At 41.1% G+C, this 12,873-nt stretch overlaps 1 protein-coding gene across 5 annotated transcripts in view; it reads right to left on the reverse strand.

Moving 5' to 3' along the window:
• Positions 1-12,873, reverse strand: part of GADL1 (GAD like acidic amino acid decarboxylase 1) — a 190,991-nt gene that overhangs the window by 64,438 nt on the left and 113,680 nt on the right. For all 5 annotated transcript variants that reach the window (XM_070072897.2, XM_070072898.2, XM_089331210.1 and 2 more), the window contains one exon: positions 4,931-4,982. In XM_070072897.2, coding sequence (XP_069928998.2) covers positions 4,931-4,982 — 52 coding nt within the window. The remainder of the gene's footprint in view (positions 1-4,930; positions 4,983-12,873) is intronic.

A 12,873-nucleotide genomic window follows, 5' to 3' on the forward strand; every position in this document is an offset into this window, starting at 1 on the left:
AAAGCTACCAGGAAGAGGATGGAGTAGTGAATTCTCGGCCACAGAAAGTGTTGAAGCACAGGCTGACCACCTGTTACAAGTGATCTTGGGAGGGGTTTCCTGCAATGGGCAGGCATTCGACTAGATGTCCTTGAAGATCCTTTTTAACTCTGAAAATCTATGAAACCTAAATAACATTTCCAAGTGAGAACTCAGGAACAGCAAAACAAAAAGTTGAATAATTAGGACTCTCCCAAGAGATGAAAATAAAATATGTGAATGGCAGTATAAAAATGAATATACCTCTAGGAAAATATCTATTAGACCTCAGATCCACCAGAGATAGAGATATGATTTTCAGGGGCCTATGAATAATGCACAATTCATTTGAAATGGTAACTTTCAATCATCTTCAAGAAGATAGGTGTTCTTTTTCCTCTTTTCAGGAACAGATAGTCATGTACTAGGTGTTCTGTTTTGCTGTGTGCATTCAGTGTTTTCAGTGTCCCATTTAGCATTCTTGCTGCTATCTTCTCAACATCAGATCCCCTGACTCAAATATAACACACACTCTTTCACACACACATTTGTTAGCAAAAAAGTGATGCATCAAATTGACACTTGCATGTGAAATTCAAGGTCAAATGCTACTTTATTTCTCAAAATGAAATAAAGAGAAAAGAAGCAAATGCAGATCCCTTAGGAAAATCCAAGTAGTAGGAATTCTGGAAGACCATTTGGGAAGCCACCTTCACTACTCATAGGACAGCTGGCTCCCATAGAGAAAACATCCAGAGACAGAAGGCTGCCTAATGATTTAAAAAAAAAAAAAAAAACACAAAGCAAAACAAACAAACAAAAACCTCAGTTTTCATGACAAGGATGAGAATGTTTGCAGCTCCCTAAGGATGATGGCAAAAGATTCCTGTCTCAGTTTTCTAAGTATTTTGGAAAAGTACACAAATAATTTATTTAAAGATTTTAATATTTCGTTGAAAGGCAGAATGATAGAGAAAGAGGAGAGAGGAAGAGAGGGAGAGAGGGAGGAGAGGAAGGAGAGAGAGAGGGAGAGAGAAATCTTTCATCCATAGAGTCATTGTTCAAAAATGGTGACAATAATCGGGGCTGGCCCCAGCCAGGCTGAAGCCAGGAATCCCATCCAGGTCTCCCACATGGGTGGCAGGTATCCAAGTACTTGGGCCATCATCTGTTGTCTTCCTAGGCTCATTAGCAGGAAACTCGGCCAGAAGTGGAGCAGCAGGGAGCACATACAATGTCTGCCAGTAAATAATTTTTTGGTTGGCTCATCTTTTTCTTATCACATTTTCTCTATGAAATAATCAGGCTGTTTCATAGTGTACAATATCTTCCCTAAGCACTGTAGCTCTTCTTACCAGAAAAAATTAAAGGCATTTCAGGATTGGCATTTTGTCTGGTAGTTGCCATGTTGGGTGCCTGGCTTTGATGTCTGCTTCCAGCTCCTGACTCCAGCTTCCCCCTCATGCAGACCCCAAGAGGCAACAGTGATGGCTCAAGAAATTAGATTCCTACCAAGTACCCCAGTCCACAGAGCACAGGATGGAGAAGCCAGCTCTCAGGTTTGCCCTTGGCCCAATCCCTGGCTGTCACAGACATTTAGGAAGCAAACCATCAGGTAGTTGAGAGCACACTTTCTGTCCTAATTCTCTACTTCTCAAATAAATACTTTAAAAAAATTTTAAATATTCAGGGCACTTCAAATTTAAGAAAATGTAGAGATAACTCAAACTGAAGAAAATAAAAAAGTGACTCTCCTTCAACTCAGGACAATCCTATAACTAGTATTTCTCCTTTGTACACTTAAGTATACATCTCTAAAATCTATAGACATCTTCTTAAATAGTTATAGTATAACTGTCAAGCCTAATTGTGATAAATACTTAACATCATCCAATAACCAGTTCATATTTAATATCCTGAAAATACTTCAAGAATTGTTTTATACAGTTTCCTTGTTTAAATTAGGGTCCAATCAAAATTCTAATCCTGCATATGCTTGTTAAGCCTCACTTGATTTGAAGCTAAAGTGATTATCACAAGTCCCTTGTTTATTTTCTTTCATGTCACTGACCCGTTGAGCAAACCAGGTAAGCTACAGAATGTCCATCACTCTAAATCCGTCTTCTTGCTTCTTTGTACTGTTACCAGAAAGTCATTTAAATTCTGCTTTGTCTGGTGTATTTGTAATTTCCTTTGAATCTCTAGTTTTCAGGAACTTTAGATTTTTTTATTGTATTTTTTTTGACAGGCAGACTTAGACAGTGAGAGAGAAAGAGAGAGAGAGAAAGTCTTCCTTCCATTGGTTCACACCCCAAATGGCCACTATGGCTGGCTCGCTGCACCAATCTGAAGTTTAAAAATTTATTTCTTTACTTAAAGGCGGGGTTAGAGAGTTATAGAGAGAATAAAACACAGAGGGAGAGTAAAATAGAGAGAGATTTTCCGTCTCTGGTTCACTCCTCAAATAGTCTCAATGGCCAGGGCTGAGCCAAGTTGGAGCCAGGAGCCAGGAGCCAGGAGCCAGGAGCTTCATCTGGGCCTCCCAAGTTGATGCAAGGGCCCAAGTACTTGGGCCATCTTTTGCTGCTTTCTCAGCTGCATCAGCAGAGAGCTGGATCAGAAGTGGAGCAGCTGGGACATGAAAAGGCACTTCTGTGGGACACTGGTGTCACAGGTGGCAGCTTAAACTGCTATGCTGCAATGCCAGCCCTGGAACTTACGGATTTTAGTACCTTTCGAATCTGCTGCTTCCTTGTAGACAGGGTGGGAGCCATGGTCTGTATTTTCTGGATCATTATTTCCCACGCCTGTCCATTGAGGATCATTGGATCTCATGAAGTCTCCTGATTTGCCTCGTCCTTGCTCTCTGGTCCTGCTTTCACTGCCACCCCTGCCATATCCCTTATCTCAGGACACGAGCAGGAGCTCTGAAACTGGAAGTCAGATGCCTGTTGACTATGCTTGGAATAACCGTTCAAGGTCTTACTTCGGTCTACCCGACCCCACTAGACAAGTTCTCCATCTCCCTTTCTAACTCCATCACCAGCTGCACCTCTCCCCTTGTTTAATGAACCTCCTTCTGGCTGCTCAGTTACACAGACATCTTCAACTCTGAGCCTTTGAGGTTGTTTGTGGATTGCACAGAATACCTTTCCCTCAAACATCTGCATGGATTTCTGTTTATTACTAATCAGGTCTCAGCTCAAAGATCACCTTGAAACCCTTTACCCAACCTATCCGAATCAAACAAACCACGGACATCTTAGTTTCAGCATTTCACCTTAGTTACTTCCATTATAATAGTTGTTTTATTCATTTGTATACTAGATTTTCTGTCATAAACCAGTTCTATATTTTTCTTTCTACGATTTCTCAGGACTGGTGTAGTGGCACAGTGGGTTAAGCTGCCTTCTACGACACCAACATCCCATATTGCAATGCTGGTTTGAATCCCAGCTGCTCGGCTTCTGATCCAGTTCCCTGCTAACATGCCTGAGAAGGCAACAGAAGATGGCCCAAGTACTCAGACACCTGCCAATCATATGGGAGACCTGAATGGATTTCCTGGCTCCTGGCTTCAGCCCGGTCTAACTCTGGCCATTACAGTCATTTGGGGAATGAACTAGCAGGTCAAAGAGCTCTTTCTCCCTCTCGTTGTAGCTTTGTCTTTCAAATAAATAACCAAATATATTTTTAAAAATATTTCTCATTACATCATGTTTCCTGTGTATTGATTTGTTTGTATATTGCTTTCACTTTCTATTTGAAGGTAAGCACTGTGAGAGCAGATGTTTTCTTATCTAATATCTGCAGTGTCTGGAACAGTGCCTCACACACAGTAATTGTTCAATAAATCACGCTGAATAAATGAATACCAAATTTAGCTAGATTGTTTACATACAGCACAGATTCCTAGACTGAAGTCTCTAGATGAACTTTACATTATATTAAAAGCTGCTGTAAGCTATATGCTATAACAAGATCCAAGGCATCTTTACACTTTATATTTCTTAAAAAATCAGAACCAAAAAATATTTTCATATTTTCTAACCATATGTTTTAGAAAAAAATATTCTCCAACTCTGTAATCATCTTATTCCTTATAGATACAGCATCCATGGTAGAGATGGGTGTTTGGCCTAGCTGTAAAGTCACTGACTGGGATGCCGTATCCCACAATGAAGTGTTTGCGGTCACATCCCAGCTCCACTCCTGATTCTAGATCCCTGCTAATGTGAACCTTAGGAGGTAGTGGATGATGGCTCAAGTAATTGGGTTTCTGCTGCCCACATGGGAGATTCAGATTACATTCCTGGCTTCCAGCATTGGCCTGGCCAGCCCCAGCTGTTGCGGGCATTTAAGCAGTGAAATAGTGGATAGAAGTGCCCTGTGTGTGTGTCTCTGCCCTCCCCCGCCTCCGCTTCTCCAATAAACAAAATTTTAAAGAGAAAATATAAACAACAAAATGACTTACTTTCCCATTGCTTCAAATCTAATATGTCCCCATTATTTTATAAAAAGTGAAAACTGTACGCATTATTTTGCATTCACTTAATTGATTTTTCACATGCAGGCACCATGACAGCACAGTTGAATATCTACAGTATAATCATTATACAATTTATATATCAAGATAGAGGTCATAATTTATTCAATATTACCCCTAGTAATCATTACCGAGCATTTTAATTTTCAATACTTAAAGGCATGTGTATTCTCTGTGACTCCCACAAAGAAAAAAATACTCACTAATAGAGTAAATTAACATAATGGACTCCAAGAATTAAGCTAATGACTTGTTTCTAAGTCAAGTCTGCAACACAAAAACCCAGGAAATACAACAGATTAGAAAATTACCACCTTCATCAGTGTTGACTGACAAAAACACAAATGCACTTTGGCATTCACTTACTTCCATCAGTAACTTGAATCCTTCTCTTTTCTTGATCTCATCTACTAGGTACCTACAATTAAAAATTACAAAAACATTTACCATCTCCAACCTAAAAGTGTCATGAACATGACTCAGGTATATGACAAAGCTGTTAGACAAGGCTTAGAAATGGAAGCTATAGGTAAGGGTACTGGCGAAAGGAGAGCTGTGCTTTTAGACAGATACCTCTGGGCCTACTGTACTCTCTGGGTCTGAGCAAAAAGATCTTTTTTTTGTAAGATAATCTCCAGCTCACATGTTAGCAGCTGACTTTGACCTCAGCAGAAAAGGTCAAGCGTGTATCTCCAGACATGTGGGTTTCACATCCATATTCTAGATGGGATTTAGCAGATGCTTAAGTTCCCTAGCTGACTTGGAGGAAAGAGTTCATGATGTATAATCCTTGCTTGTTAAAGTTCATTTAAGTGCACCGAAGATAGGCTTCTTTTCTAAGGCTAGCATGGACTGAGAATCATCACAATGTTAAAAGTAGGTGGGCTGTAGCCACTGATGGAGATCTACGATGTTATCTTGAACATCTGGGGCAGGGGAATTATCACATTGGAAGCAGAGGGCACAGACACGTGGGGTGTGGACTGTGACTGAGTAGCAACCAAAATAACATTAAGCATGTCAAGTACAATAACAGTAAGCCCTCTTCTTTCAGCTTGATTTTTGTGTCTGGAAAAACAGAGGCCCGAATGGTTGGGCTTTGAAACGTGTGACTTGATCATTAGCCTAAAGGAGTTCCCAAAGCTCGACTCAGTGTTTCAGATCTGGGGGTCACATGTCAGGAAGTGTTCAGATGTGCTGACATAAGCGTATGTGTTAGATATTTACTGGGATTTCTCATGCAATATCAAGATAAGAATCAAAGAATGAGGGGAACCTCACCATCAACAGTAAGGACTGGCTTTGGAAATTGTGGTCTCATCATGGGAACTATGGTACCATGATCTCGTCACTAAGCTATATTCAATTAGTATTTAAGGACACACACAGAAAACGCTCACATTTGACCTCAACTCCCAAATCTGTAAAACAGAATGAACACAATCTGCCTTTCTCAATCTGAAAAGTTGTTGTTGGATAATTGAAGATCACACACACACAAATTGGAAACTATAAAAACCATGGAGAGCAGGAGCTATTTTCATTACATCGTTTGCTGAAAGCCGTTGTAGAATATGGATTTGGAATATATTAGTTTAGAAAATTCAGTTCCTTCTTAACAAACTTATTGATAGAGCTTTTCATAGGAGATTATATTGATGTGTGCATAGAAATTATGTCATCTTTGAAACACATATAAACTTATAAAAAGTCTATCAGTATTAGCCAACAGTAGGACTACTTCATTTTGAACACAATGTTGCGATCATACACACACAGATTGATTTAAAAACTCTGATGCTCAACGTACACACTGCTGTACATAAATCATTTTCATGTAGGGGTTACATGGCTGCAGAGTTCTTAAGCCTTTAGCACACAACCTGCATTTTGAAAAAAGCAATTCCAATGGTCAATACACACCAGAAAAAGAGGCTCAACATCACTGGTAATCAAACAGGTGCAAATCAGAAAAATACTAACCCATGTTCCCCACACACGAGACCAAAAATAAAAGAGCAGCAACATGCAGTGCTGGTGAGAAAGTTGTGGGAAGCTGCTATAACTCTTCTAAAATTACTGACACTCATAGCTTCTGATCCAGCGAACCACTTTTGAGATGGTGATCCACTGGAGAATGAATTAGTACAAAGGGTAGACAGATATTAAACACAGACACACAGTGTTGTATTTAAAGCTGAGTGTGTGTGTGTGTGATCTCATACAAAATAACCAGAAACAAGGTCAGTCTTGAGAAATTCCAGAATGGTAAAGTAAAATGTACTACAGTGACGAATGTACAATGATGCAGCTATTAAAATGAATCAGTAAGAGGTAAAAAATGAGGTACTGAGAAATATGGATCAGTGAGTCCATTTTAAAAGACATTTTTGGAAAGAAAGCCAGAAGCAATCTGTATCCATGCAGGCATGAACACCGACTAACGTGAGGGAGGCAGAGAGAGGACGTGGTAGACGTGGGTTAGTGATGCTTGACTCTACTCGTGTGTCTGTTTGTGAGGGTTCCTACATGTGGTTGTGAAGATTTTGAAAAGAAATTTAATGAAAGAAAAACTATAAAGCACAAAATTAAAAATATATAAAGCAGTGCTTTTTTGCTTCATAATATTTGCTGAACTTTTTACTTAGTGTAGGGTTAACCTTATGAGTAGTAAGTAGTAAACTGAAAATAGATCTTCATAAAAAATTAAGAGTGTGAATAGGAGAGGGAGGAGGAAGAGGGTTGGAGTGTGGGTGGGAGGAAGGATAGGGGAAGTATTACTATGTTCTTAAATCTGTATATAGGAAATACATGACACTTGTACAATTTAAATAAAATTTAAAATAATAAATAACATATTTTTATATAGAAAGCACAGAAATGGACATATGCGATCTCTGCCTACATGAGGAAAGCTTTGTGAACCATCTGTTTGTCATCTTCACAAATGTATAGGCATGGGCTGGCACCACGGCTCAATAGGCTAATCCTCCACCTAGTGGTGCCGGGACACTGGGTTCTAGTCCCAGTTGGGGCGCCGGATTCTGTCCCGGTTGCCCCTCTTCCAGGCCAGCTCTCTGCTGTGGCCCGGGAGTGCAGTGGAGGTTGGCACAAGTGCTTGGGCCCTGCACCCCATGGGAGACCAGGAGAAGCACCTGGCTCCTGCTTTCGGATCAGCGCGGTGCGCCGGCCACAGCGCGCCGGCCAGGGCTGCCATTGGAGGGTGAACCAACGGCAAAAAAGAAAGACCTTTCTCTCTGTCTCTCTCTCTCTCTGTCCACTCTGCCTGTCCAAAAAAAAAAAAAAAAAAAAAGTACAGGCGGTTAACTCAAAAACCTTTACCTCGTCTGCACAAGGAGGCCGCACTAATCCCACACACTCCAAGCCTGTGGAACACGTTGTCTCTTCAGAAATCTTGGGAATGACACTAGATTAGAAGATTCGGATGGTTCAGCCAACCATCTGGTGACTCTGGGCAAATTCCTTAGCCTCCCTGAGCCTGCCTCAGTTTCCTCTTGAATGTAATGAAAATTCTAAACAAAATAGGTAAAAAAGCCTGCCCTCACAGAGTGTGTCTCACGAAGCCCCTATGTTTCCTGTAGTCTGTTTAAAACACTTCTGTTGGGGCCAGTGCCACAGCATAGTGGGTAAAGCTGCCACCTGCGGCGCCAGAGTCCCATATGGGCGCCAGTTCAAGTCCTGGCTGCTCCACTTCTGATCCAGCTCCCTGCTAATGCACCTGGGAAAGCAGCGGAATTTGGCCCAAATACTTGGGACCCTGCACCAACATGGAAGATCCAGAAGAAACTCCTGGTTCTCAGGTTTGAGTCGGCTTTTGCAGCCATCTGGGGAGTGAACTAGCTATTGGAAGATCTTTCTCTCTCTGTTTCTGCCTCTCTCTCTTTCTCTGTAGCTCTGCCTTTCAAATAAAATAAATAAATCTTAAAACAAAAACAATCCTGTGAAACTGACTAAAATTGCTCCTGGTGGCAAGGCATTCTAAAAGAGAGTAGAATTATTTCCAGTAAAATTCTGCTTTTTGCTAACCATGTAGACCTGGGCTTTGTACTGGGGTCAGCATTTCCACTAATATTGCTATCTGAGCTTGCAGAGCCAGTTCAGCTGAATTCAAGGTGGAGATGATTTGGGGAAAGAGAGAATCTCGCTATTACAATAATAGCAACAATTATCCTTCATAGTATGTCATGGTAACAGTTGTTCACATAAAAGGACTCCACTCTCAAATGAGTTTGAGCACTGCTAAGTACATCAATTAAATGGCTTCTGTCTATAATTAGAAGTGCACCTGATTTAATCCATGAGTGTATTTCTGGAGCTGATTGTATGGGTCAGCATTGCCACCAGGAAACAGGTGTTTTCTAGCATTTTAGCCAGCCATGCTGAGGTCTCCTTCAAGTTCACTAGATGGCTACCACAACTCCACACATGTTGTCCTTACAGCAGTGCCCCAAGAAGGAACAGAGGGGACTAGAGTACTACCCACTACTCACACCTCTCTCTACTTAGGTAACAATATGTCCCCCAGAAGTGTTCACAGAGTTCTAAACCAATTACTGGTAGAGGAGATTGGCTAACCGATGTTCTCAGATGCAACATTGCGACCTGAATGAAATCAGTGTCCTATTGGCAAGGAAGAAGAGAGAATGGTTGTTGGTTGCACAGTCAACAGTGTCTACTTAATAGTTAAAGCAAAGCTTAAAATATTTCTACATAATAGGCCTTCTCAGAGACTTTAATGTACTAACAAGCACTTTGAGTTTTCCAAGAGAAGAATAATAGAGGAGTTAGCTTTTTCCAAACATATTTCACCATGGAATCATTTCTTGAAAGGTCATTTATTAAGAGCTCATGGAAGCCTATTACTCCACAGAGCTCAGGTTTGAAGTGGCTTCTTCTGCAGGGTTGCTTCACCTCCTCTTTAATAAATGCTGGAGTGAAATGAGATGGTGGAGGGACTGCAAATAATTTGGGGGTCACCACTGTCTACATTTATGGGGATGAGCCTTCACAACTTTTTCCAGTATATATGAAATCAGCCTAAAGACAAAATACATTTTAAAATGTCCTGTTAGAAGACGGCGCCGTGGCTCACTAGGCTAATCCTCCGCCTGAGGCACAGGCACACCGGGTTCTAGTCCCGGTTGGGGTGCCGGATTCTGTCCCGGTTGCCCCTCTTCCAGGCCAGCTCTCTGCTGTGGCCCGGGAGTGCAGTGGAGGATGGCCCAAGTGCTTGGGCCCTGCACCCCATGGGAGACCAGGAGAAGCACCTGGCTCCTGGCTTTGGATCAGCGCAATGTGCCAGCAGCAGCGCTGGCCATGGCAGCCATTGGAGGGTGAACCAACAGCAAAAAGGAAGACCTTTCTGTCTGTCTGTCTGTCGCTCTCATTATCCACTCTGCCTGTCAAATAAATAAATAAATAAATAATAAATAAAAATGTACTGCTAGACTGTAGGACCTAGGAAAAATATGTGCCTTCAGTTGTGGAACAATGAAGAAACCACAAAATCTCTGAAAAGGCATGCAGGTAAATAGACTGAAAGCAACAATAACTCCTTAAAACTTGTCTTTGCCCCTCTCACTAAGGTAAGCATTAAACAGCAGAAAGGGAAAAATACACATTTGCAAAAGTTATCACCAGTCCATCTGGGGCGAAGTCCATACTAATAGTCTGTCTTGTTCCTGACATACATTGATGATCATCTTGTTCCAAAACACTTAACAGTGTGATTCAACATTGGAGACTCGCAAGTCTCCAATTTGTTGCATGAGTTCATTTAATCTTTTTGGGATGTCATTTGTCCTTCTATTCAACATGCTTTTATTTCTAAAACATAGCCATTTCAGACTCTTTCTCAAGTCACCAATCACTTAGTCTCCTGGACTACATGATCCTCCCAGTGTCATCTTCTCGTTAGGAATTTCTCTGGATGGACACAGTGGGCACCCATCTCAGTAGCACTGAGAACTTTCCACCTGCGTGCTGTATGCTCTGCAAACAACAGAACACATCCTGTAGCCTGTGTGATTCATCACGGACATCCACGTACTCTACTCTACTGTAATTGTGATTTTTCTAAAAAAATGACCAGAATAAAGAAACTAATGAAAACACGGTGCTCCTACAGTCTTCTAGACTCTGTCCCTCTTGTCAGCTGGGAAAATACACTAGCACAAGAGTGCCATGGTGCAACAGTTCAGCTTTTCCACATGGATGGCAATAAAATCCTCAGTATTTGTGCAAGTCTGAAATGAATGCTACTCAAGAGACTACAGATATTGTGTGTCAAAAGACTAGAAAAATGACGCACTGGAGACAGAGCAAAGTTGCAGAGGGGGAACCCTTGAGCTGCTTGTGGTTATTGAAAATCCTCTCTCTCTCTCTCTCTCTCTCTCTCTCTTTCTCTCTCTCTCTCTCTCTGTCACACACACACACACACACACACACACACACACACACGATTCCTCGAGTCAGCTTTAAAGAATACCCCTCAATGAGTATCCATGTAAGGTGCATGCTACAGCAGAGGCCCATAAGGTGCTCCCAGCAACAGGTAAACTTGACTATTGGAAAATGTTTTCCACGTTTCTAAGCAGGTATCCGAGAAGCAGAGCACCTGCTTTGTGCCAGAAGGAGTGGTTTTAACTCTCAGCCCTCTGGGCTTCAATTACGCTTAATAATCACACATTGCTTTAGGCTGTCAATGTCACTGAGTTTCAAACAACCAAAGGGAAAGTGATTTTAATTATTAATACACTTCTGGAGGGAAATGCTCTCTCCTCCGTTGGAATGACACTGTCAAATGGAAATGATGAAAAGCCTTAGAGGTGTTCTAGACACTAATTTTTTTTTCCTTCTTGCTGGATTTCTAACACACAAAATTAGAATCTTTGTCTTCTTAAAAGTGTCTGTCCTGACTTTCCCAGAGGAAGAGGGAGAGACCCATCTGATCAGGGCAGGGATCCATGGTCTATTAAACTCTGGTCTTCAGAAGCTGGAGTTGAGGTCTCACTGGGCCTGTGGCCTGCAACGCCAGCACCCCTCTGGGCTGCTCTGCTTCCTGCATGTGGGAAGGCAGATGGCTCAAGTATTTAGGTCCATGTCACCATATGGGAGACTGGGATGGAGTTCTTGGTTCCTGGCTTCAGGCTGTCCAGCCCCAACTGTTGCCATCTTTCAAGAAGTGATTCAGAAGGTGAAAGATTCCCTCTCTCTCCCTCCCTCTCTCTCTCTTTCTCAATTCAATGCCTGATTTTTTTTTTTTAAAGAAAGCAAGCCTTGTCTTTAGATCTCAAGGGAAATATACAAATTTCAAAATAAAGTTCCACTTATATTCAGAAATATGAAAACCTTGTTTCTCTGGAATTGTGCAATCTTGACTGTAATAGAAGAGGGAAGAGTTGTACAACTTTTCTGGTATTTCAAAGACCTTACCTGGGGTCTGAAACTCATATCTAAGCTACAATAGATATGGAGTACACACCTAGAATGCCAGTAACAGATATGTACCCCAAATAGTGACACGATCAAAGCTTTGCTTTGATAGAGTTGTTATTTACTGTAGGAAATCATACTTGGACATAAAATAATGGATAATCTGACCTGGATATTATGCCACATACAACCTTCTCATGAATGACAATTATTTTTATTTGATAAACTCTGAAGCAATAGGCCATAGGTCAGTGGGCTGGAGGAGAAATGGCATTTTAATTCATCAGTCAGTGGTTTGAACTGATTTTGTTGGCTCACAAAATTAGTGGCATTCTAGAACAATGTTCTAGACCATATTAGCTAGCTGAGGATGGCCTGTGGTTAAATAATCAGGAATTTTGCAAGCTACGATTGCCTTCAATGGGACATGATGGGAATATTTACACCATGGAAATTGGCAGACACTACAAACTGGGGCTTTTTTCTCCTCCTGAGAGCTAATTTAAGCAAACAAAGTAGATCCTAAAATTGGGAAAATATTCTAACTTTCCTAAAAAGTAAAAAAGCTAAGCAAACAATGAATTTGATAAAAAAAAATAAGACCATGAAAATAAAGCCTTTCTTTGCTAATTTATTATAATTCTCAATTCTCAGTGAAACTGTTGTCAAATTTATAATTTTACATTCACTCCAACTGACATGCCTAAAAGGACTTTGTCCTTTCTCTTGGCATTGGGAATGGAGAACAGGATGACTTTGCCTAACCCCAGGAATACACTGTTGGATATCGGGAATGTGGAAAGTTAACGAAAACAAGAAATTATTATGAGATACAGCATGAAAGAAGGATTATT

The sequence above is a fragment of the Oryctolagus cuniculus genome, chromosome 4 (assembly GCF_051225735.1).
Source record: "Oryctolagus cuniculus isolate XC-2025 breed Fujian yellow rabbit chromosome 4, ASM5122573v1, whole genome shotgun sequence".
NCBI lineage: Eukaryota > Metazoa > Chordata > Mammalia > Lagomorpha > Leporidae > Oryctolagus > Oryctolagus cuniculus.